At 35.3% G+C, this 25,659-nt stretch overlaps 3 protein-coding genes across 4 annotated transcripts in view; 2 read left to right on the top strand and 1 right to left on the bottom strand.

Annotated features, from left to right (window-relative positions):
* LOC133533934 (PAS domain-containing protein cky-1-like) overlaps positions 1 to 18,462 on the top strand; it is a 139,444-nt gene extending 120,982 nt beyond the window's left edge. For both annotated transcript variants that reach the window (XM_061873031.1, XM_061873025.1), the window contains exons 9-12: positions 993 to 1,146; positions 14,969 to 15,292; positions 15,542 to 16,158; positions 17,085 to 18,462. In XM_061873031.1, the coding sequence (XP_061729015.1) occupies positions 993 to 1,146; positions 14,969 to 15,292; positions 15,542 to 16,158; positions 17,085 to 17,131 (1,142 nt within the window). In that variant the 3' untranslated portion in view covers positions 17,132 to 18,462. The remainder of the gene's footprint in view (positions 1 to 992; positions 1,147 to 14,968; positions 15,293 to 15,541; positions 16,159 to 17,084) is intronic.
* Positions 18,463 to 18,606: 144 nt separating this feature from the next.
* LOC133533909 (mediator of RNA polymerase II transcription subunit 24) lies at positions 18,607 to 21,984 on the bottom strand. Its single transcript, XM_061872992.1, has one exon. The coding sequence runs from the start codon at positions 21,769 to 21,771 to the stop codon at positions 18,832 to 18,834; it is 2,940 nt and encodes a 979-aa protein (XP_061728976.1). The 5' UTR covers positions 21,772 to 21,984; the 3' UTR covers positions 18,607 to 18,831.
* A 424-nt stretch (positions 21,985 to 22,408) lies between these two features.
* Positions 22,409 to 25,659, top strand: part of LOC133533961 (tRNA (adenine(58)-N(1))-methyltransferase catalytic subunit TRMT61A) — an 88,728-nt gene continuing 85,477 nt past the window's right edge. The window contains exons 1-2 of the mRNA XM_061873053.1: positions 22,409 to 22,889; positions 23,179 to 23,335. Coding sequence (XP_061729037.1) covers positions 22,695 to 22,889; positions 23,179 to 23,335 — 352 coding nt within the window. The 5' untranslated portion in view covers positions 22,409 to 22,694. The remainder of the gene's footprint in view (positions 22,890 to 23,178; positions 23,336 to 25,659) is intronic.

Here is a 25,659-nt window from a genome sequence, read left to right as displayed (position 1 = left end):
AAAAATGATATTCGATTTGATTATTGCTTAGCAGACCACGTCAAGGTTATTTCAAAATACTCTTTCATTTAAAATCAAGCAATATAACGAAAGCTATATATAGTCAGACCAAGCTAAATTGGCAGCGATTTTGATAGCATAGACTGCGCGTGTGACTTTAAATTAAACGTGAAACTTCTAATGAAATTATGACGTCTGTGCTATCAAAATCGCTGCCAACTTAACTTAGTCTAACTCTAGTTTCTTATTTCTATCTAATACATATTTATGACCGCAAACTACAAGAATTCTGTCTAAATCATTTTTGTCATCAACTTGACGTACCAGTTCAAACAACAATAAAAGCCTAATCAAAACAAAATAAACCCAAATCTTATCGGCTAATTCGATCAACAAACAAACCGAGCCTTTTACGTCGCCGATGGGCTCGAATTAGACGCCATATATGGCATGAGCTTACGCACCATCATCGCTCAGGCCATTTCTGGCCTATGTAAATTACTATCATAACATTGTCAATGCCTACCGCACCTCTAAACATATCAACGCCTTTTTACAGCCCATTCGTTTAATTTTAAACTCTAACAGAAGCGAATACACTTTGAAAGGGATTGTAGGCGGTAAGGTGTTTATAATATTTCGGTATGTACTATGAAGGTGTCTTGTTAAACGGCATATTATTTAGCTATCGCTCGATAATCTGTTCATTAACAATAGTCTAATTTCAGATACGTTCGATTAGCACAATTCACACTCTGTTGGTTTTGGATTTGTGATAACCAATTAAGTGTTCTATTGATTCGAATTGACCGATTGTATTAGCGGGTTTAGTTGTAGATTGCGGAAGTGTTTATTTCTGGTCAGCGTGTTCATTAAGGAGAGTATGATATCAGAAGTTTGGTATCTAATGATATGGAATCATTAAATGTAAACAATAGAGTCATATTTGCATATATTCCGACTGAGATCTGATAATAAATTGTTGTTCGCAGTAACCCAGTCCGAGCAAGAGCGGTCTTGCATAGCTCTACTGCGGCTGCAGCGGAGGTCCGGCCAGTTCCTGTGGGTCCACGCCGTCCTACAGTTGAAAGACAACCTGGACAATTCACAGCGGCCTGTCATTGTTTGCACTAATCAAGTATTAAGGTGAGCTATAATTTCTAGGTTAGTTCATACTTTACTCCCCGTATACAGATTATATTCGAGATGAATTTTTATTTGGACCAATTGAACCAGATAAAAGTAGAGTAACTACATCGATATTGTTTTTTACCCGAACGAATCATCTACCAAGAAAACCAACACAACAACATCAAAGTGAAATATTTCCTATAACGCTCATATCTCCCATTATAGTGCGCATTCATAAGTTAAGTATAGCCCGTAGCCGGCCATGGCAGGTTAAGTCTCACTCGGCCTAATAAGAACCACTCTAACTTATGACCGTTGAATTATCTGACCCCTTGCAAACATTCAGCTTAATCGTCCTTTCCTTGGAGAACCTCTTAATACCCATTAATATATCGAAACAACCGCCAATCGAGCGGCGATCAAGGGTGAAATCACTTCATCATGACCGCCCTGCGCAGGCGCAATTACGACGTGAACAAACGTCAAATGTGGAGTTTTATACGACATACTAATCGCATGCGCTCGGGTCACATGCGCCCGCCCATTATTCAGACATAAATCATTGAAATTGCGATCTAACTGACTCGGACAATCAACTGAGACTATCAGTCAAAATGACGGGGTAACATACACGAGACCGCGTTTAGAAATAGTAGACTGCTTTATACCTCAGAAATAAACAAAATACAGTATCAAAAGGTATGGTATACCTTCATAGAAATAATACAAAATTTTATATGTTTTGGTATAAATTTCTAACCATAATATCTAAGGATAATAGGTCCCAAGAAATGAAAAAGTAATCGACACTTGATTTAGATAAATGAGACATCTGACTTGATTATTATTAGGTATGAGGTACATTGTTATTAGCTTACCTATTTTTAACCTTAACTATAATATTCTTGTAAATGTGTTATGCCCAGTGCAGTTGTAGTTAACTTTATAAAAAATAAAATGGCTTCCGGAAACACACAAAATACGTTACCTATTATGATAAAGTTCCCAAATTTCGAAAGTAACATTTCCTAAAACCATAAAATTAGTCTAAAGTTGAAACCAACGTAGATAACGCATAATAAAATCAATAATATTACTGACACGAGTAATGTATCCGACTAAATTGCCTGTCTTATATCTCGTGAAATGTTAGCCGGTACAATAATTATATTCCGATCGACAAATCGTATCGAATCGTGGAATTGCTTTTCATTTAAATCAATGTCTCTAATATTTGTAATGCGAGCTCGTTACTGGCTTTAATCCTCGCCACGAGATGTTATTCTCAAGAATATTGAATTTATTTATATGGCTGGTAATAAATTGAAATGAACGTAAATATTTTTCCATAATTGTAACGTGTGATTCTGTCAAATCAATCGAATATGATCACGCGAATGATTGATTTTACGAGGGCGGCCTCGATTCATGCCAGAGCGTTAACGACACCTGCCATCTTTCTGTTTCTATTACATCTGACTGAAATATTTATCCACGGAAAGTTAATGGATTAATTTGATGGAAAGATTAACATGAGAATTCACACAAGACCCCTATTAGTTTTGAAAGACCTTTCCAACGATATCCTAGGTTTGAAGCAAAAAAAAAATGGGGGTCCACTATAAGTACGTGGGGGTGAACTTAGGGGTACCCTAAAACAATTACATTTTTAGAGTTATTGTACGACTTTGTCGACTTTATTGATTTATATGTCCAAATTTCTACTTTCTAGCACTAACAACCACGGAGCAAAGCCTCGGACAGACAGACAGACGGACATGGCGAAACTATAAGGGTTCCTATTTGACTACGGAACCCTAAAAAGGGCTAGTTAAATAAAAGATTGTAATAATACCTGATATGTCACTCTAATTAGTCGGATAAACTACCAGAAACTTAAATTTAGTTTTAATTTTACAATGACTTAAGTCACGTCATGAGTCATGATAGATATTTGTAGTGACAAAATTTAAGAGGCCGTTATCGATTTTAGTCGCATAAATGTTAAATTGATAGATTTAGCGCATAAAATTGTACACCTTTTGTTATCTATTAGAAATAACAAGTACTGGTTTCTATTAGCACGTCTTGTTATCTTTCATTTTATTGAATTTTTTTTTTCAAAACAGACTCACTTCATTAGTAATGTTTTTTTTTTCTGTTGGACGTTTAGGGAAACGCGCGTAAAGCAGTGCAGCAGCGCAGCTTATTTGTATATATCGTAAAGTTTGAAAAAATGGTAATTTTGCATTACACATATCCTGAACTTTAACTTTAATAAACTACATTTTTGTTATTATAAATTTGAAGTAATGTAAATGAAAGTTAGATGAAATCATTTTTTTCCAGAACTAACTTCAAAACAAGTGACAATTTCTCTGAAAATCGACTTAATTTCAACGTAATTTTGATACTTAAGTAAACATTGGCCGAAACTGCTCTTATACATCATTTTGTATAATTACTACCATAATTTTTTGATGATTTTTTAAAAACTATCCCTTCTCGTCACACATTACCGGGAAAGCACGCTTGCGACCTCATTATTAAAAGGCAAGATGAAAAAACGTGCTAATAGAAACCAATACTTGTTATTTAGATATTACGTAACAAAAGGTGTACAATTTCAACGACTAAATCTATCAATTTTACATTTTTGCTCTAAAATCGTTACCGGGCTCTTTGTTTGTAGCGTTAACTGACTAATTACATCTAGTACAGATTAATAGTTAGTTGTTTTACAAGGGGGCAAAGTTGTTCAACAAAAAACAAACTTTGCCTCCGAGTGAAACACATTTTTTTTACCACACCAACGCGAGGAAAATACTACCTATGAAATAGCAAAAAAATCAAACCAAATCGAGTCCACATGAACGAAATAAAAAATGTATCATTCAAAATTATCGTCTAAATAGTCTAGTATAAAAGTCAATTCTACCAGCTAACATAAGGAAACAACTCAAAATTTGCATCTGATTACATATGGATCAAATGTAACTTCCTCATTCGTTTTTGAACAATCAAGAGGGCCTTTACCAGTTGGTGTAATGAAAACAATAAACTCGCAATAGGGTGGTGTTAAGGGTTGTTTACTAAAATTATATTTTCTCATTTTTCGACTCCATCACAAGACACAAGACCGGTTAGGTACTGTAATATTTTCGTTCAATAATGAAATCGTTAGAAACTATGGAAAATTCACCGAATTAGGTCAAATTGAAAATGCAAGATTTAATTAGGTACCTACATATGTACGGAATAGTAATAGATAGGCGAAACTAAAAATATAGCCAGTTAAACAACTTTGTCAGTAGAAAAACGCCATTTTTTTTTAATATGTCGATTTTTGTCTACTGACGGAAATGGTTTGACAGAATATAAAATAAAATCCAGTACCAGAGCTTTCTTACCTATTATATTATTAAATATAGTCCCATCATTGTTATAGTCTTAATTCAATAGGTAGTAAACATGAAGCTAACACTGTGTTTAAAGTAATCGGTTGCTTGGCGTTATGTTAAGAGTTTTTTACGTAAATTACGAACCTTTTTGCTTTAATTTCCAAAGAAAATAATAGTGCGGATAGGTTCTTTATGTTCACGCGATATAATTTAATAGATATAATATCATGTAAGCCCAGACTAAGAGTATGAGATTTACCGTCAGTCCGCGAGGTTCCCGCAAGAACCAATTATGATTACGACCTTAATAGTACTTGTATGGTACGGCAAACAGTAATTATGAATTAACCAATAATTGGAGATAATTTTATACTTTAGCGAAGGAATTTTGTTTACTTAACGACGTTAAAATATTTTAAATTCTTTAATCTTGCCGTTGTTGATGGTTTCAGATTATTCTTCATTGCATCAAAATACATTATTATTTTACTATTTTCAAATTCGTTATTTTCAACACAAATATTTTGTCAGTCAGTAAATAATACAACAGTGGTTGGAAACAACCGCTCTAATATTAACGATGGTAAATTTAATTTATGCGAGTAACAATACCCTTCGAATTTTTTGGTGATATGATTAGTTGGCCAACCTTAACATTACAAGTTGGGTCGTTTGGTGGATGACATTCGAAAAACCACAGGGCACTTCTGGATGCGACTAGTCCAGGACCGGTATAAGTAGCGTACACGAAGAGAGGCCTATGCTTAATAGCAGTGGGCGACTGGAGGCTAAAATGATGATGATGATGAACATTACAAAGCCATGCAACATTTTACAATAATTAATTTGAATCTAGACACGTTCGAGACAAAGGATGCTGTGACCTAAAAGCAACTCTACCAAACATTATACAGACCAAGTTCCTCAAAAATATTTAAGTGACAAATGTATGCATTTAAAAACACCAGCGTGCCCGACTCTGTGAACTAATTGGCTTAAAAGCCGAGCCATTAAACCGACAAGTCCAGTGCCAACCCGCAGCGAACCGACTTTGAAAAATGACCATCATAACTTAACGCGGTCACTTACAAACTTCCCTATTGAGATATCAATACTAGATGACGTCGCGGGACGCAGCTCGCGTAAATACAGCCCTTACTATCGGCCCGACTGCGATTTAGTTTGCTTTAGGCGGGATCGGGATCTTGGAAATAGCCGTACCAAGATATTTCATGTTGGGAATTCAGGTTCACCATAATCGCATTACTAACCCTATTTTTTTTTTACCTCCTATATGTATAATGATCGGTGAAGAAGATATTGCTGTAAGTTAAGAAGCTCTTAGGTCTCAGAACTTTGCCAAATGTCGTGGTTTTTCATATTGGTCAGACTATATTCAGGTTTGTTTGAGGTTAGAACCTTAATGCTGACTAAAATTTCAATAGCCCCATTATCATTAATTTAATAATAGAAATAAACTGGACATAAAACTTTATTGCGGTTTTAATATTCAAGTTATAACCAATAAACAGAAATATATGGCTTAAACTTTCTGTCAAATTTTTTGGACTAAGCACTAAGCAGTGAGGTGTTCAGGATTGGCGGCACCGAACGCGTTCATCATCATCATGCCTTTATCGCTTCTCATCCGTGTTTAACATTCCGTTTACTGAGCGAAATAGCATCGCGAACCCGTGGTGGGGTTACCGGCGAATAAATATTGTAAAGAGGTGATTTATTGAGTTAGAGTGCGGCTTGCGAGCCGATCGGCCGGCCGATGTTGCTATCGGATGGTTTAAAATATGCCCGCAGAGGGCTATTGTTGTGATGTGAGAAACTGTGTTTAACAAGCGCCGGCCCTGATCGATGGCGCCGCTCCACGCTTTAATCCCAACCATATTTTATAGCCACAAAATACACGAAAACTTGACTAATTTTAAGAGACGCAGCTTGTAATTTTATTGATTGCACTGCGAAGATTAGAGAACGCTGGAACACTTTGGTTTAATAATTACGTTTTAGTATAAAAAAGCTTTAGATTCGAAGCTGAGCCGTTTGTTGCGCGCTTGCGGTTAAAAGCCTATTGTTTCGCGCTAATTAAAACGTTTATGCTTTCATTCAATTTCATGATAAGCTTTAGTTTAAGGTTCCTTCAAAATGCATTATTGATTAACTAGCTAATTCAGCTACCAACGAAATCAATAACGGACACGAAACTAGCCTTAGGTACTCATTAAAGGGGCACACTTTGTAGTAACAATGTTATTATCCCTATAAACTAGCATGACTAAGAGGCAATTCATCTGAACCGCCAGTAGGCGCTGGGTAGATTGTAAATCTAAATTAATTTCAATGTACGAGTGGGTGACAGCCCAGCTGACCTAAACAATCAGGCACAAAGGGCGGTGACCATGTGGCCCGCAGGCGCTTAGGTTAAGCTCCAACTGTGGTACAAACTAGAAATCACATAGCTAGGCGTTTCATAAATAAAAATAGTTGCAAGGTTTACGAACACTTATCCGAATTAAAATTAACGTGAAAAAGTTTTTTTTTTTTACTTTACCCATTATAAAAGCATACAATGTATCTGATAATCTGAAATACAAACTTTAAATTAAACCTAACAAATATACTACCAATTAAACCAGATAGCAGATTTAAACTACTTATTATGAGAATCCTGCCGCGGGGATATGAATTTATTTACGTATAAAACAATGTTTTTTATCCATTGGCACAACATTTCAAGTTTTGACTGAAATTATATTTAACACGAAACGTCCACATCGCTAACTCCTATAAATTATTGCCCCAAAATTCACCCTAAAGCTTAATCCCACTGCTCACAAGCGCGCATTGTTCGCGCGATTGCGTCATTTGTCTCCTGCCCAGATGCGCTTGCGCAACCTACTCATGTTACTTCGTGCTTTCCACTGACAAATACCACCCTTAGTACCATAATGCCTTAAGAGACTACCTGGTCCATACGCACATGTGCCATTCTCTTTCCACGCATACGAAATACTGCTACCACGAAATGCCTTCAATAATGAGCCGGGATTATGTGGATAGCGAATTTAATAGGTGCACCGGTCTTAACTTAGTTTTGCCTAAGTATATAAATAGATTTAGCTGCCCATTTAGGTTCAGACACGTTCAGTTATCAGTTTTGATAGATTTACTGCAATAAATAACGCACCTAGTTAGGGAAGGCTCGTATTAGTCTGAAGGGATTATAAAGTTGGCTCTGGCTCGAAAACGCCGGTCCAACGCTTAAGCTATACCACTCAATGGCGATGAAGGAGATTTACCTAAAATATAAATAGTGTATAGATGTAAAAGTATTATGTTTTTCTGTTCTGATATTAAAAAATAATGACCTTATTTATTGAACTGAAAACTTCTTTAGCGGCGCTGTGCACTTTTTGTGATGGGGAAAAAATGTTAAACTCGCGTCAGGGTCACGTGACCGTCAGATTTAAAATTCGTAAGACGGAAACGTGACATCATGGTGACGTGCAAATTGAATGTCATCGAAGCCTGATTACTTTTGAAAAATCGTATCTCTTTCAAGTGTGACATTTTATTTTTTTCATAATCAAAGTGTTGTCATAACGGTTACAGGGGTTTAATCCAAAGAGCATATAATCACTACGTTGTTTAATCTTTGTTAATTGTGTTGTATTGTATCTTTGTGTTGTTGGGTGTCCATGATTATAGATACTCAAATGTTTCCTTACCAAAAAGTTAAATAACAGAAAAGAAGCGTGATTGTTTTAATTAATATGATGGTGAACGATTCATTAACATTTAAGTACGTACTGATTGTGTAGGCTGTAGTCCTGCTCACATCTCATGATTTCATGAATTACTCTATTTATGTTATATAATAACAATAAAATTCGCATTAAATCTTCCACACTCAAATTAATTACGTAGGTATAATAGACAATTATCTCTTTTTATAAAACTGCTACTCAATTTCTCCACAATATCAAAAATACGCAACGTTAATATTCTAGTTTTTACTTCTGCCGGCACTCCCGGAGTGCAACCCGATTTTTTGTCAATTTGTGTAGTCTTTATTTATTATATAGGTACCAGATAAGACCGTTGCAGAAGACTTCGAAAAATATAATAAGTACCTATGTACCTATTATATTCATGAAATTTGCGAGTGAGAAATGCCATCAAGTATGTAATGTATTAGATAACGGTCTTTATAACCGTATCATGAAATGTATCAGATTTTTAAAAATATTGCAGACTTTTAAATGTAAACTTTAGGTACGCAGTGTCGTCAGTGGATGCACCCCCTTGCAAATACAGTGAACGACAACAAATTGTCAACATGTCGACCGCCTACGTCATGTCGCAGAGATTTATGCGTCAGCCTGTGCGGACGCACAAATTGGCGGGAAGCAACGGCGGATACGATTTCCAACATTCCATTAACTCGGTTATGCATAACGAGCTATTCTTAAAAAAATACATACATACGCAGATTTCATTAACAGGATATGCCTAAGGAAAAGCGGTTTCTATAAGCCGTGAGGAAGTATTGTACCTGCATAATACTCTATTCTGTTTTGATTTAAATAAAAGTTTTTACGTAGTTAATGAGACAGAAATCGTTTGATTATCTAAATTATTTGGTACCAAATTAATCTTCTTGCCGTAAATATCGCTTCACATAAGACACTCCAGACTTCCCATTACATTATACCTAAAACAATTGCTAAATAACTAAGTATGTATTACTTAGCTAAAGAAAAAATAAATTAAATAATTATCTGGAAATGTTGAAATTTATTTCTCGTAGTTAAGTATATATTTGGAATGCCACATAAAATAATCATATACCTAAATAAAATGCAATAATAAACAACATTAAAAGGAAAAGAACTTGACTTGACTTGAATGCCTGCCTAGTTGGTGTGCCTACACGTCTATACTCGTATTAGATAACTATTAAATTATAAAAAATACGCTATAACTATATGCTTAAAAATGCCTTACATCATTAGGTAAAGAGCTGGGCTATAACCGCGAAAATCGAAATTCATCAATTGCGGGCATTTTTCTCTGTCACGCTAATTCGGTCTTAGTGAGTGTAAAAGAGAAAGATCCCCGCAATTTGCGAATTTCGGTTTTCGCGGTAGGCCGCCTGATACTGAGCTCAACGAGGGTGCGGAGTGTTAGGGTCGGCAACGCGCATGTAACTCCTCTGGATTTGCAGGCGAACATAGGCAGGCTACGGAGACTGCTTACCATCAGGCGGTCCGTATGCTTGTTTGCCACCGACGTAGTATAAAAAAAATACTCTTCAAACTGGTAGATCAAGTTCTATTAAAACATAGCTAAGAACCACCGCAAGAAAAAAAACCGCAACGAAATCGACCCATCCGTTGAAGAGCTACGATGCCACAGACAGACACGCAGTGAAACATACATATAACACCCCTCTTTTTGCGTGTTTATATTGCTATTAAAAAAAATAACTATTTAAACCGATTCTCTGCATTAGATTGATCTCATTTATTGGTATAATTTGCAACAATACACGTTTCAGAAGAAAATTATTTGCCAAGCGTCGGAGCTTTAAACGACTTCTATAATGCGAACCAAGCAGTAAATTCTACTAATTAATTCTAATTGCTATTGACCCCGTCGGGTTAGTCTTACGCTACCTACGCTACTTTTTCTCTAACAACTATTAGGCTGTATTCACATTACACTACCCATATTTAAATAAGTTATCAATGTTATCATATAAAGACACTTTTATAGACGTATTTCAGCTTCATAAATAATTGTCTTGATTAAAGATAAATACAATGAACAGGTAAGCAATTAAAAACATGCTTTTATGGGTAAGTAGTTAAAAGTTCAATATATGTAACCTAAGCTCAACACATATAATATCAATAATACTCGGTTCAAATGAGATATGGTAGTAAGTAAAGTAGGAATAAAGTAGGTACAGTCGTCGCCATCAGATATATTGGAGCTTGGCGCTCAAAAATATGTGAACACTCTAATGTCTTGACAATAGAGGCAAGTCCAGATATTTGTAAGCGTCTTGGCTGCTTCGATATATCTGATGGGGCTGTACAGTGAGCATAAATAGTGACGGATGAAACAAAGCTCCAAAAGTATCTGCCAACCTGCATATCCTTACAGTTCGCGTTCGAAAGTGTTATAAGTCAAGTGTCATGTCATGTCTTACTTACAGAAACATGTTTTTATGAAACTTTCAGAGAATGGTAGATAATTTTGACTCGTAGCCTCATCCGCTACTATTGACGCTGATTGTGCCCACAGAAAAATCCAATTGTAAACTACTTATTTACAGTTTAAGTTTTGCTGATACTTTTTGAATTCAGCTGAGTGGTGGGTAGAAAACGATTTTCTCTTGATAGCTTTTTTGATCAAAGGATTAAATAAAGCACAAATTTCAAAGGCCAAGCAATAAGTCACCATTAGCTTTAAGGCCAAGTTCATTAATGCAGAACGTGTGTAAACATCCCCGCTGCTATCCGCGCCCTTTGATTCGGCGCTATCTCTTTCCTAATGCGAATGCTAAAGCGATTTGTCGCCGTCCAACACATATCTAAACTTTTGATGTATCGTCGCCAACAAAAGTCACTTTTTTAATTAATAAGTGAACATTCACTACCTACATTAACCTACCTACATAGGTATTTTTAATTGCAAGTAACACCAATTACTTAGTAAATATAATAGGCATTTTTATTTTATACGCACGATTTCGATTTTATATGTATGATTTAGTGTAGAGAGAAAGAGGTTCAGGCCGACCTCCCGCGAGTTGGAAAATACAAAATATATGGAACTTGCTAAAAAGGCATCCCTTTACAGAACGCATGTTCTGCAATAATGGTGAAAAACGTAACTTCATGTACTTCATGTACTTCATGTACTTCATCATCAGTATTTATGATTATCTTGTCTCTGCTGAAAGTATCATACAAACAAAATTCATCAATGTACTTAGCTATAATAAGTGTTCATAACCCCGGTTGTTAACGTTTCAAATATCGTACGAGGTCACATAATTTTCCTCATATTTAATTCAGTTGTTTCCTTTAACACTTTTTCGCGCGACTGCGCCTATATAGGTCCAGGGCTGAGTCCAACTATGTGACATTTCCCTGCAACCACTATCTTAAAGGTTGGCTTACTCAAACGTCGGTGTGCGCTAAAGGTTAACCGAGGTCCCTACAAATTTAATACTACCTTACTGGCGGGAACACTGAGTGCTATTGTCGTTCGGTTGATTTTAATTTATTGTCTATAGAATTGCGGGTTATCGCGAATACACTTGAGCTTCTGTTTTGTTTAATTCTGAAACGAACTTACCTCTCCAATAGAGTTTTTGAATAATATATTTGTATTTTACTATGCACAATTGTTTGACAAAACTACATCAAGAAAATATTAACACTACTAATATTATCTATGAATATTATTATATGCGGCGTGAGATTCTTTGGTATATTCCGCTGAACTCCTAAACCACGGAATTAACTGATAATATATAGTTCATTATAAGTTCCACGAGTACTGAGTACTAATATTAATTTATTTTGTGCAATAAAGTGTTTACTGTTTACTACCATTACTACTAATTTTTTGCATGTACTTATATTACTTATGGTTATTATACATATTTTGGTATTTGTTTAGTATTTTTTAGGTACCTACTCTACTATCACACAAAAACTGGTTAACTAATTTGTGAATTTAAATTAAATTATACACGGATAGTTTGTCACTTGGAATATCTGGATGAGTTTAGGGATACTCAGAACAAATGAATGGGCGGGTCATTGAACAAAAAAATTCAACACGGACGCAGTTCCAGGCATTAAAAATGCAAAGGCTGATAAAATAAAATAAATTTATCGGAATACGCAAAATAAATTCAAATTGCATTGGCATAGCAAGAATTACTACAAAGATATACCTGCAGCAGATGACGGTATTAATATAAACATTAAACTTTAGTGGTCCCCATTCTAAGGCCCACTAATGGCCGAACCTTGTAACAACGCACTGATGGGGGAATTCTTTCCCACATGCACATTATCTCAGATGAAATTACCTCAAACATTAAATAGCTTTATTATGTCCTTGCGTATGCTGCTCTATTTATTGAATAATTACGAATTACCAGAGGAATGCCATTAGTAGTACTTAAGTTAAGACTAATTTTCTACTGCAAATTTAATGTGTACAAAATACATTAAGTTTGAATATAGAAACCTATTTAGCGGGTGATAACAAAAAAATTAGAATTATTTCACAGCTGTGAAAAAATACTTATATAACTTTTTACGATCCTTTGTTATTATTAGGCAATATATATACATGATAATTATTAACAATAACATTAATGGATGTTAGAATAGGGCCCGTGGTCAGCTTTTAGCCGTAGTTTAGATAAAAAGTTCGAATAAGACCTTTGGACACCGTTTTTGTCCATTTTCGGAACATAAGTCTTAGTCATTTTTAATATCTGGGCACAATTTTCAGCTCTCCAATTAATTTTATACACTCAACTACTCAAACAGCAAAAAAAATCAATCAGAATTTTAGAAGACATTTTAGGTTTGTGGGATTTCGGACATTCTTACATACAAATGGTATGTTATTGGAGTCCAAGAATTGTAATGTATATCTGCTCAAACTTGTCCATAATACTTGTGTTTGATATTGCCTGGTATTGTAGAATTATTGCTAGTATAATATCACCCATTTCCAAGTAGGTATATCAGTTTTGCTAAGAGGAAAATAATTTTCTTCATTCAAACTGAATGATTTCCCTTTGTAATTTCGAGTCGTCTAGCGACACTGAGACATAATCGTCGATTTTTACTGATCAGTGTATTCCGGGGCTCTTACCTTCTAGCAGCATTCCTTCCAGATCTATCTTTTTTAATGATCGACAAATGTACGGTTGGTAACACTTAAAAATTTTGGCGGCATCTTGTTGGCTCATGGAATTCATATAATTAAAAGTGCTTTGGAGTCAATTCAGGCTTACGTTGGTTATTATCTTTGCTGGCCAGCTACAACCACTTTTGAGATTTATAGTCATATAGGATGCATGAATTCTATATATAGTAGAAACTGGTACATTTTCTGTACTAAAATGACCCACTGTGTGTCCCTTTTCTCATGTTTAAGTTATCATTTTTAAAATGTAAAACACGTTTTCGCAGTTTCTTGTTTCCACTCCATTTTAACAAAAACAAATGTTTGAAAAAAATAAAACATATGAAATTCAAGAATCTCAAAAGAACTAGCAACAACATTATTAACACCATTTTTTGTTTATGTCGATAGTTTTGTTTATAAGTCTACAGAAAATCATTCTCATTTTTTTGTTATCACCCGTTACGCTAAATATGAAAGTAATATGTTAACCAAGAGTCATTCTGATACTCAATCCAGGTCATAAAACAAATAAATAATAAAACTTTTAAAATAGTTTTAAGTGATTTTGTTATGTCAGTGATTTATATGGATAACTATTTACCTAACTACTACTAAGTCCCTACATAATACTGAATTTTCAGGGTTATTCCCACTATTTACCACTAAGTTGTTACCAGTGGTAACTAGTAACTATTGGGAAAATAAAATTCCGGTAGTTACCACCAAAATGTTGTTTGAGTTCAATACTAATAAAACAGTAGAAATGGTATAGTATAAATATAGAGTGCTTAAATAAATAATTATAAGTCGATTAGTGTTTCAATAAACTACCTTAAGAGTGATCAAAAATATTAAAACCGGAGCAAGTCCAAAATATAAATAGTTAGGGAGAAATTAACGTTTGGATGAAATTTATCTTATTAATTGTAAATTGAATTAATTGCGACGTTATATATGAAACCTGGATCTTTTGTCGAGGGCCCTTACGCCGTACTGCGTAGCGCAGCGTTGTATTTATATAGGAGCATCGTTGATAATGGCGTAGGCCGTCGACAATAAGTTTCCTTTCAATAAATAATGTCACAATTATAATTATATTTTTGATCGCAATTAAGGCAGTTTACTGAAACTTAGAAAGAAACTAAAAACTAATTCACTTATAATTAATTCGACTTTTAATAAATTATTGATTAATATTTATATATTAGATATTTACACTGTTCTTATTAGTATTTAACGCTAAACAAATTTTGGTGGTAACTACTGGGAAAAAAAATCCCACTAGTTGCCACCAACTTAATTTGGTGGTAACTACTGAGTGGCAAAGGTGGGAAAAAAAATCCCAGTAGTTACCACTGGTAACAAGTTGGTGGTAACTATGTAATGGGAATAACCCAAATTTATTTGTAAGTTCTAATATTACCTAGCCTACAGGATCCGACAGAGTATTGAAATTGAAATATTGTTCACAGTGAGCAAGAAGCAACAGTCATGAAGGCAAATCCCTGGCTTTATCATTACTACGCCGTTCAATCCAAGCTCCACTACGGCCTAGCTTACGAGGCTGCGACCAGAATGTATGGGCCACCGCCGCCTGATCTCCAAGTGTACCCTCCAGCCATGCAGTACACACCGACTCCACCAGTCTGTATAAACGGGAGCCAAGTGATGATGCCGAACCCAGGCCTTCAGCCTCACATACCGCATGTGACGCCACACTTAACTCCGATGCACTACGCGTATGAAAGGGCGGACAATGGACCTGTGGATTACTCTGTCCCATTACAGGATAACAGGTACTGGATATTATTCTGTGTCTCACAAGTTAGCAAACTACAATCAATTTAGTAATAGGATATGTCTAAAATGGTGAAGTTTAGGAGATGTTAGAACTTTTGACCTACGATGTAATTTTGAAGTTTTTATACCCTATCTACTAGAATATATTGATTATAGTTTTTTTTTGTTTAGGATTTTTTTAATTGTTTCTCAATTAGTTCGACTAATAACTAAATCGCATGTTTAACATTAGGTTCATATTTCAGGTACCACAATGTCAGGATAGAAGATACTAGAATTCAATCAAACGCTAAACGGAAAGGAAAGAATACCGATGAAAAACCCAGCACACCCGTTTCGAATATGTCGCCTCGGTGCACGCCTTCCACAGTCACTTCAGGGGGCGAAACATTAGTAGCAGTTACAGGGTCAATAGCTAGCAGAAGACCAGGGTCCAAAAACTTTAATATATCAGAAACTGAAATGGTCGATCAGTGGAATCCAAGTCCGACTTGGTCCGAATCGGCTCTCCAAAAAGTCCCTGACGTTTGTCACCAGGACTTGAGTCCGTATGTGACCACCACTCCTCCAACTCCGTCTGGCACACCGTCCGCTTACACACAAAACTATAGTCATACCTTCGTGTTCGACTGGTCGCCAGAGCAATATGTTCCTCATACTAACAATAGATGTAACACAGTAACAACCGAAAGTTCCTACCAGCAGCAGACGTGGAATAGGAGTCAGAGAGCATCGTTCGCGACTGCGGACACCGTAGACGAGAATTGCAATCCTAATAGAATAAGCTTACAAATGAGGGTCAGTAATCAACCGCCAGCGTATAACGCAACGAGGGAAGGAGAGATTCTTAGAAGGCAAATGGGTAAGTGAACTGTCTATTGGAGTTAGGATTAATGCGTACATGTGTACTTATTTATGTCACCAAGTTTTATATTTCGAATTTAATTTTCATCTATTTACAACAGTAATATCTATTTATCTATCAACAGTATCTATTTAATACACTTAAAGGGATAGTGGACAACTCTTCCCATACAAACATAATCCCCATTATCCTCTCTTGATTCGATATACATTTTAACCTTAGCAATGCCCTTTCGTTTGACTTCTTTCGGATTTTTTTATTATTATAAGAATTTTCGAGATTCAGTCTCGTCGGCACGAAATCTCGATTTTTGCTATTTTGGTTGAGACCTCGATTATTAAATTAATTCACTGGACTGGAATGAATATATTCCAGTGCCGGTTCACATTATTCCAGTAACATCCCATTCCAGTGCTGGATTCGATCACTATGGGGAATTACATTTCTATGTAAGTTGCTGTTTTATTTTGCAAATTTAACATCAAGTACCCTAAATAGGTATATAGTATATACAGAGTTCTGGAGTTTAGATCATAATATCACAATTTTAATTACTTTGTCAAATCTCGATCTCGTCGGGATTAATCTCGATCTCGAAACGCTCAATCACATTTCAGAATTTTCGCACGCCAATCCTGGTTTGTGATTGCATTCCCTACTCCTAATTCTTGTAACAATAAAAAATCAAACGATGGGCTCTATCAAATCAAGCTGTAGTATATCCGATATATAAAGATATGAAATACATAAATGTTACCTAAATATAAAAAAAAAATCCATGACTCAGGGACAAATACTTGTGATAAACTCAAAATAATGCCCTTACAGGTTACAGGGATTCGAACCCGTCCCGCTACGTAAGCAGTGTCACTAGTGACTAGGCTACAAGACCGTTAACTTTAGCATTTTTTCTCTTGTTCTAGATCGTCCACATCCTGATTCGCCGGATGCCAAGAAGCCTGCTTTATAACTAAAGTTAATTTGTTTAATTTCTCTAAAATAGTTCAATATTATGTTACCCTATTTAAATAAATTTTATTTTATGTAGACAAAAAGCTCTGGAACTCTCCTGTGATCTTTATAGCGTTAAGATTTTTTTGATGCTAGGCAAACTGTATATTCAATTTAATATATGAAACTTGTACAAATTACTCTCATTATGTAAGTACATAAATAAGTTTTTCACATACAATGTGATTAGGTTGTGTATACGATGTACATATTATTATTAACTTAATTTAATTTTACTAAAGGGTCTATATAAAGGTTCCTAAGAAAGGAAGGGTAGCCCCTTGAGATGAAAATATGAATTTGTCAGTGTCAGTAGTATATTACCTGTCACTAGCCTGGAATGCTCACTGGAAATCAGTAACGTCCCATTTTGACGGTTCAAGAACTTGCACGTGATATGGAGTGTGGAATTAAGAGGAGTGGCATCTCTTATGGTAGAACTGTTGCAAAAGTGTCCAGCTGTCAGCTATAAATAATAGTTCCAAATCTCTCCAGAGTAGCGCTAGAGTTGCTAAGAACCTAGGCGTTATTGACGGAGTGAATTGCGCTATGATTTGATTTTTTTTGTTCAAGTACTCTAGGTATTGTAGCGCCACCTATTTAAAGTTTTTTGATGACACTTTTTGGTACATGGAGATTTCGTTCCTTATCTCCACCTTCCGTAGCACGTGATTTTCGTTACATTGAAATATATGGTTGATCGACTGAATTCGATGTACTCTGTAGTTAGTAATAATGTATATCGAATAATGCATGCAAGTTCTTCTTATGTCTCAAACTCGTAAACGGTAAGTGTAACTAAAGCAATGAAAAAAAACCAGAGCTTGGTACATACATAATAATAATAAATAAAAATAAAAAGCCTCTTTATTTTCTTATCAACTACTTACACACTTGGTATCATTTAGGTACATACTATTAATTAAACTTATTATGGTTAGTATATTTCAACTTAATTTAATGTTTTTTTCTTTCAAACTAAAAGTTGATAGGAACCCCACTTTATTGGGTAAAGGCCTCCTCCAATTTGGTACATACATAGTTGAATGCAATCATTTAATAATGTGCTGGCAATCAACTGTCATTGTCAAATTCAAATATTTCATATGGGGGCTACATCGTCATTATTGTACATTTTATCTTGACTTGTTTTCAGAAAAATATTTTGATAAGAAAAATATTAAAAAGTTAACAGGCATTTTTGCCTAGATAAATTACCTGATTCTGTTTAAAAATAGGGCCCTGGTATATACTGAAGCTCTACCGCGAAAAACGAGAATCAAAATTTCTTTATCTGCCCCTCTATTGCTTGAATGTGCAAGAGCGATAGAGAGGCATATAACGAAATTTCGATTCTCGTTTTTCGCGGAAGGCCCTCTGATACGTAATAAAATCCGTCCAGAAATAGAGTAGTAGTTAATTATACAAAAGTAGAAAGTTTGATGGTTTATTATTATAAGAAGAAATGTCAGTCTTCCATAAGAAATTGTAAAAAGTATTGAAAAACTAGTTTTAATTTTAATTGCTACATTGTTGAATTGAGTTTGAAAAAGTAAAGATTTTACATTTTAAAAAGTTTTATTTTCTTACCCTCTATTACAAAATTATTTACCATACATTTTAATCTAACACTAATGAATACCTATAAACTTACAACATTTACTCTGGCCTCAGTCTCATATTTCTGAGCAGACATAAGTCTCTGGCAGTATCTTTTCTGCCATAAGGAGTAGACAAATCATGTAATCTCAAAATCAAATTTATGTTAAAACTATCTGGAAGAGCCTTTATAAGAGTTGGAACTAGTTCACTAGGCATTTTCTGCAATACCACTTGTGCTCTGTCTTGACCACACTGCACGACATACACCAAAAACTCGAGTATAAATTGTGTCTGAGGTGTCACATCGCCATTTTTTCCAGCCAGTTGCGAGAATGATTTATACAAAGTTTCTAAAGCAGATGCTAATGGTTCTCTCATATTCATCCCAGACACACTCTGTCCCTGCATATAATACACAGAATCTGAGCTATTATCATTCAATCTCCGAACTTTACTTGAAGATACCATTGCATCCATATCATCAGCATCCTCGTGACGGCGTTTTCTCGTATTCTGAGTCTTGTTTGAGCTGCTCTGTTCAAGTGCGGCAAAGACACAGTACACGGCCAATTTGGCTAATGTTGCAGATTGAGGCTCCACTAGTTCTTCAGATAATTTTGCATTATATAAATACTGCGGTAAGACATGTAACAACATAGCTTCAGTACACTTTTCAATGTCCAAATGGAACATGGCAAGAACTATATCCACAGATCTATCAAGGTCTTCTTGGTATCTAAATTTCAAAGTCTCTTTTACAAGATTCGTAACAAACCACACTGGGCCTGCAGTATTCAGAAGACTTTCTATAGTGTGTGTGGCATCAATATGCAAATAGCCTCTCGTTTTTACGTCTTCCCAGGCTGATTGTAATTGCTCTAAAATTGGCTGCCGTGAAATAATTGTGTGAGGGAGAGTCACATTTTTGTTCTTTGGTGCAGATGGAGGATGAATGTCATATTGCATTTTTCTAATAATTTGGCACATTAAAATAGCACGCTCTTTAAAGTTATCGATTTGGGCCAATTCTACCTCACTAGGTGCAGTCAATAACTGCTGTATCATGTTTATTGGCTTCAAGATAGCATCTTGGATAACAACATCAATATAGGCGCACAGCCAAACAGTAGCACATACGGCTAGTGATGCCATTTTCTGTCTTAAAGAATCCAACATTCTCTTAACATCCACAGCAGATAATGAGCCTTGCTCCCACGCAAATAATACTTCTTTCACAGTTCGACTCACATTCATGCAGAGCTCATGAGGTTTCAAATTGGTATTTTTGAAATCAAAGTCAGGTGCACTCAAGTGATGAATAAAAATGTCTACAATGGATGGATCACATTTTTGCACAATTTGATCAGGTGACTTGTGGACACCTTTTTGTGGCATACATTCTCTGACCCACTGTTCAAAGAAAGACTCACCATTGTCTTCTAAAACTGCATCAACACCATAGTCTTGCACAATTGAACATAGAATTAAAAATGAAATGTCAAAAATATAGACCTTGGACTGAGAAGCACCTTTCTCACTAGCTGCATGTAAAGCAAATTCATTAAATCTAATAAGTCTTGACACAAACAACTTTAACTTCCCTTCAACTGCTGCAACAGCCAAGATCGTTGTTAAAGAAGTTCCTCCTACTATCTGGCAAAGCATTGCATACAGTTGCTCTTGCATTTTGTGAAAATCTCCAGACATTGTCTTTAATATCCCAGCTAGAGTAGGTTCTGCCCGTGTAATGAATGAAGGCACAGATCCCTGGAGGCCAGTGGGTTCTAATTTCTGCAACTTTACTTCTTTGCTTTCTCTTTTTTGGCTAAAATAGGATAGGTGTTGCTCAGACACTACATTTAGTTTGACTAAGGGTTCCAATAAGGACACAATGCTGTTACAAGAGTTTTTAGTGTCAACTATATCCAATAGCGGAGTTGACTGCAGTAGTTTCTCAAAGGCTTCAACAGTTTCTGCAGAGTAATCTCCTTCTTTGTTGCTGGTGCCACATGTGCTGTGCAGGTAACTTATAACTTGAGGCACTTTAAGAAATGTGAATGCCGCCCAAAGTGCTTGTTTAGATGCATCTTTACTGGAGTCATTCAAAGAAATAAAGCAAGCTCGGATTAGCTCACAAAAGAGTCTGCCCAGGGAATATCCCTTAATCCTCTTTATCATAAGCAGTTGAGTTGAGAGCTGTTGCATGTCAGCACTAGGGTTTGCCAAAATATTTATAGCAACTAACGCCTGCAAACAATGAGTGACAGGTTCGGGCTTGAGATTCAGTGGTGCTATTTTGTCAATATCCATATTACAAATCTTTTGTAAAGTCTCATGAATTGCCACTGGAGCTTTGAACTGTGTGTTCATCATCATAAAGGCTGTAATTTCTTGGCACTTCTTGGTAACCTCGTTGTATTCATCAGGGTTGTTTTGTTTAGCTAGATAAAACATAGCTACTAAATAATCAGTACTTACTATAGAGCTGAGAAGAGCTGTTGACTTCTCCAGAAGTTCTTGACATTGAATAGTATTTGATGATGGATATTTGCTCAGAGAATAATGATAGACTTGCAAAAGCCACAGTATTATGGATGACACAGCTGTGGCTATTACTTCTTCCTCCAGTTTCCCCCGGCAGGTAATACTGTCTAAAAAGCTTTCCAGAAACTCCAAAAGGCTCAAAATGCAGTGAGGTTTGTGAAATGCATCAAATTTGGAGATTCTCTGCAACACAGCCGCATAGGAAACTATGTGCGATGCCAAAGAATGTTTAAGATAAGATATTACTAATTGGTTTGCTCCGCATCCGACCATGGCTTGCTGGAGAATACAATCCGCCAAGTTGTATAGATCACCGCTGACTCCTCGAGGTATGATGGTCTTGATGTTTATTCCCCATTGAATGTCAGTCCATCGTTCTCGCCAGGCTTTTAATATTAAAGCCTTAAGTGAACTAGTTTTGCTAGTACTCTTCGACGTCTCCATTTGAACCATAGTTGTAAAAGTTTGTTAACTAAACTTGATATGTGTTAGTCACGTATTGATCACTGATCATTTTAGTTCAGATCGGCACTAATAATGTTCAAAAAACAGACTTCTTGACAAAAAGAAAGCAAGAAAGCTCTCAATACGAAACGTATACGACGATGACACTATTGAAGTATTGACAATTATGTCAACCAAAATGGAAACGTTTCGTTTCGAGATATGATTTAAAGAAATGTAAAAAAAGAAAGTCGTGATATAATTATTAAAAAATTCCGAATTATATATTTCAAGCAGTTTAATTTGTTTTTTTTTTATATTTGAGCAAATTTTCAGGATTATTCTATTGCCGTCACAATAAAAGGCAATGATGATATTATGTGTCGATTACGTATATCGGAATGGTTAGAAACGTTGAATATACAAAACATATACAAAAGCTAGTCCAGACGGACCAATTTTTCGCCTATCTGTGAGTGGAAATTGGAAATTACAATGAGTCAAAAAATTATCGCACCTTTTTTTTCTTTGAGAACCGAAATCAAACTGTCGTATTATAAATTCCGTTAACCCAAAGATCGCGATGATCATTGTTAGTTGACGAACGTTCACGACAAGACAGACTAAACGACGTTCAAAAACCTTTTGCGTTACTTCAAAAGAGTGCGTTAAGAAATTTATCACTGAAAGACACCTTAATTATTTTGATTACTTAATACTTGTTATATAACATTCTTTGAGCAGTGTATATAGATCAGTGGTTTTCGACTACTGTGCTGAAGCCCATTTGTATTTTGTAATTGTGTTACTTAATATGGTTCCGAACGCATAAAAAGGTACAAATGTCATTAATGTCAAACCCACATGGTTGAATTTCTGTAGCATTGATTTTTTGTTTACAAACTTTGTTTATTTTGTAGTTAATATCAAAAATGAGTTTCAAAAATTATAAGGACAAAATTGACGAAGGGGATATTGTTATTTTATATTTGAGTAACAATGTCCACGCAATAGAAGTCCGACCTGAAATAAAAAACAAGAAAGGAGACTTGGTAGAGAACGTTTTTCAAACAACATTTGGTGCCTTAAAGGTTAAGAATCTTATAGGAGTTGAATACGGAAGCCGGGTAAACTTTTTCAGTGTATAACACTTAAATAATTGTTAGTCTCTGCATTTTATCACAGAACTGCTGTAACCATCTAAAAGTTGCAAAATACTTCTTTTATTTTATAGTTATTAAACCTATATACGAGGGTGACAAAATCAAAATAGTGCAGTGCTTAATTTTTCGAAATTGAGCTATTTGATGGTAAATGTAATTTTATTAAATTAAAAATATAATAAGACTAGCACTAAAACTATTTCTAATACTCATTATTACATTACACTGACATACTACTCTCTAATTTAAACAGGTGGAACTGTCCAAGGGTTGGGGCCATGTTTTACAGCCCACCCCTGAACTGTGGTCTGTGACTCTTCCTCACCGCACCCAAATAATCTACACTCCTGATATCAGTATGATTTTGTTACAACTTGATCTGGTCCCGGGTTGTGTTGTTATAGAAGCAGGTAAGTTCAAGTTCATTTACGGCCTTATTAAATTGCTTAATAATATATTTCTAACCTCGTTCTAAGTTCTGTACCTCAAAAGCAAAAAACGGAACCCTTATAGGATCACTTTGTTATCCATCTGGCCGTCTGTCTGTCAAGACCCTTTATCTCGGGAACACATGGAGGTATGAAGTTAAAATTAAAACCATATACTCAGGCCTACAGTCCTCGAAGATGTGTAAAAAAGAAAACAATATGGCCATTTTTGTCACAATAAATGAAATATTCACATCCACACCATCAAGGGAATACAAAATTATAGGGTACTTCCCATTGACCTAGAACTATGAGGAAACAGAAAAAAATGTGTAAACTATAGATTTATAAAAAATAAAAAACTAGTAAGTCAAATTTGTACGGAACCCTCAGTGGGCGAGTCCAAAATGTATTACTACAGGATCAATCCTCTTGCTTAGACAGTATGGTTGACAATAGACTAAATGACAAGTTTTTTTAAATTTTATCAGTTGATTCGGTTTGTTATAAACAAGTTATATAAGGTAGAACTACTAGTGCTCGACGCTATACTAGTACTCAACATGGTCACTTTATGTCAAAGTGACAAGGATTAAGTTCGAATACAGAGAAAGGTTTGTTGTTCAAATTTAACCTATATTTCCATGAAATAAAGTGCCCATGTCAGTGACTAGTGCAGCGTCAAGCACTAGTACTTCTACCTTACAAGGATTTTATTTTTATTTTATTATACAAGGATCAAATGTCTATATGGGACCCATTGCATAAAGGCAATACAAAATTCTGGAACAATAGTGTTGGTGTATCATGTACCAAAATTTATATTTATGTCTAACTCCCTTTTTAGGGTTCCGTAGTCAACTAGGAACCCTTATAGTTTCGCCATGTCCGTCTGTCTGTCTGTCCGTCTGTCCGAGGCTTTGCTCCGTGGTCGCTAGTGCTAGAAAGCTGAAATTCGGCATGAATATATAAATCAATAAAGCCGACAAAGTCGTACAATAAAATCTAAAAATTTTTTTTTTTTGAGGATACCTCCCCTACACGTAAAGTGGGGGTGAATTTTTTTTTTGCTTCAACCCTACAGTGTGGGGTATCGTTGGAAAGGTTTTTCAAAACTAATAGGGGTCTTCAGCAAACATTTTTTGACAAAGTGAATATATTCGGAGATAATCTCTCCGAAAGAAAAAATATTGAGTCCCCCCCCCCTCTAACTTTTGAACCATAGGTCCAAAAATTATGAAAAAAATCGTGGAAGTAGAGCTTAAGAAAGACATTATTGAAAACTATAGCGGACATGATCAGTTTAGCTGTTTTTGAGTTATCGCAAAAAGTTCCCCCTTCATAGTAAAACGACTTACTTTACCTAATTAGGTACTGATTATGCAAATTTGCCTATTTGTTTAACTCGCGTGAAAGGTACTGTTTCATCCCTTGGTTAACAATTTACTATACTTTAAGCTCCAGTTTAGCTTATTGTGACGGAAGAGTAACTACGGAACCCTACACTGAGCGTGGCCCGACATGCTCTTGGCCGGTTTTTATATATGTTATGTGCCAGCAAAAGATCAAATAAATTTTAATTTCACTAAAGAAACACATCTCACTTATCCTCAATAGTAGATTGTCAACCAATGGTGGAAAGTGAACTCTCGAACTAAAAATATCTCAGGTGATATGGATACTTTTACCTGAGTTAAACATTCTACTTTTCACTGGTAATGGCGCCATTTACATTTTGATCTGAAAAAAATCTAAAACCATAGATAATCTGATCTAAAATTAGGATGTGTATGAACCAGCCTTAAAGTATATGCCTCTTAAAAAAAGTGAAACTGAATGAATGAATGATAATATTTCAAACATTCATTGTCATTTATGTTGATTTATTAACAAACATTTATGTTTATTTCATACATTTAAATATTCAATACAAGTAGTATATTTATTTAATAATGCAATGCAATTAACATTTAATTTCAATAATTCTTGGTCTGAAAATGAGGAAGCTATTATGAGAGTTTTTAACTGAATAATATGGCATATATGGCTGTTAGCCGTTGCCAGAAGTACAAATAAAAAAAAATACCGTCCACCCTGGATGGGAAATTCTACCCAGCTATCAGCCTATGAAAGGTGAACTTTCCGAATAGGGGAGATAAAAAAGCCTTACTTACCAAATAAAAAAAAATGTACTACCATGCCAAAACATGTGAATGATATTATCGTTTATTAATCAATATGTCAGTCTTATAAATATGACTTCTTATGGGGTAAGTGGTTAATATAGGTTTGAACCATTCAGTTCA

Source organism: Cydia pomonella, chromosome 2, assembly GCF_033807575.1.
Source record: "Cydia pomonella isolate Wapato2018A chromosome 2, ilCydPomo1, whole genome shotgun sequence".
Taxonomy (NCBI): domain Eukaryota; kingdom Metazoa; phylum Arthropoda; class Insecta; order Lepidoptera; family Tortricidae; genus Cydia; species Cydia pomonella.
This window is presented reverse-complemented; position numbering and strand designations above follow the sequence as displayed.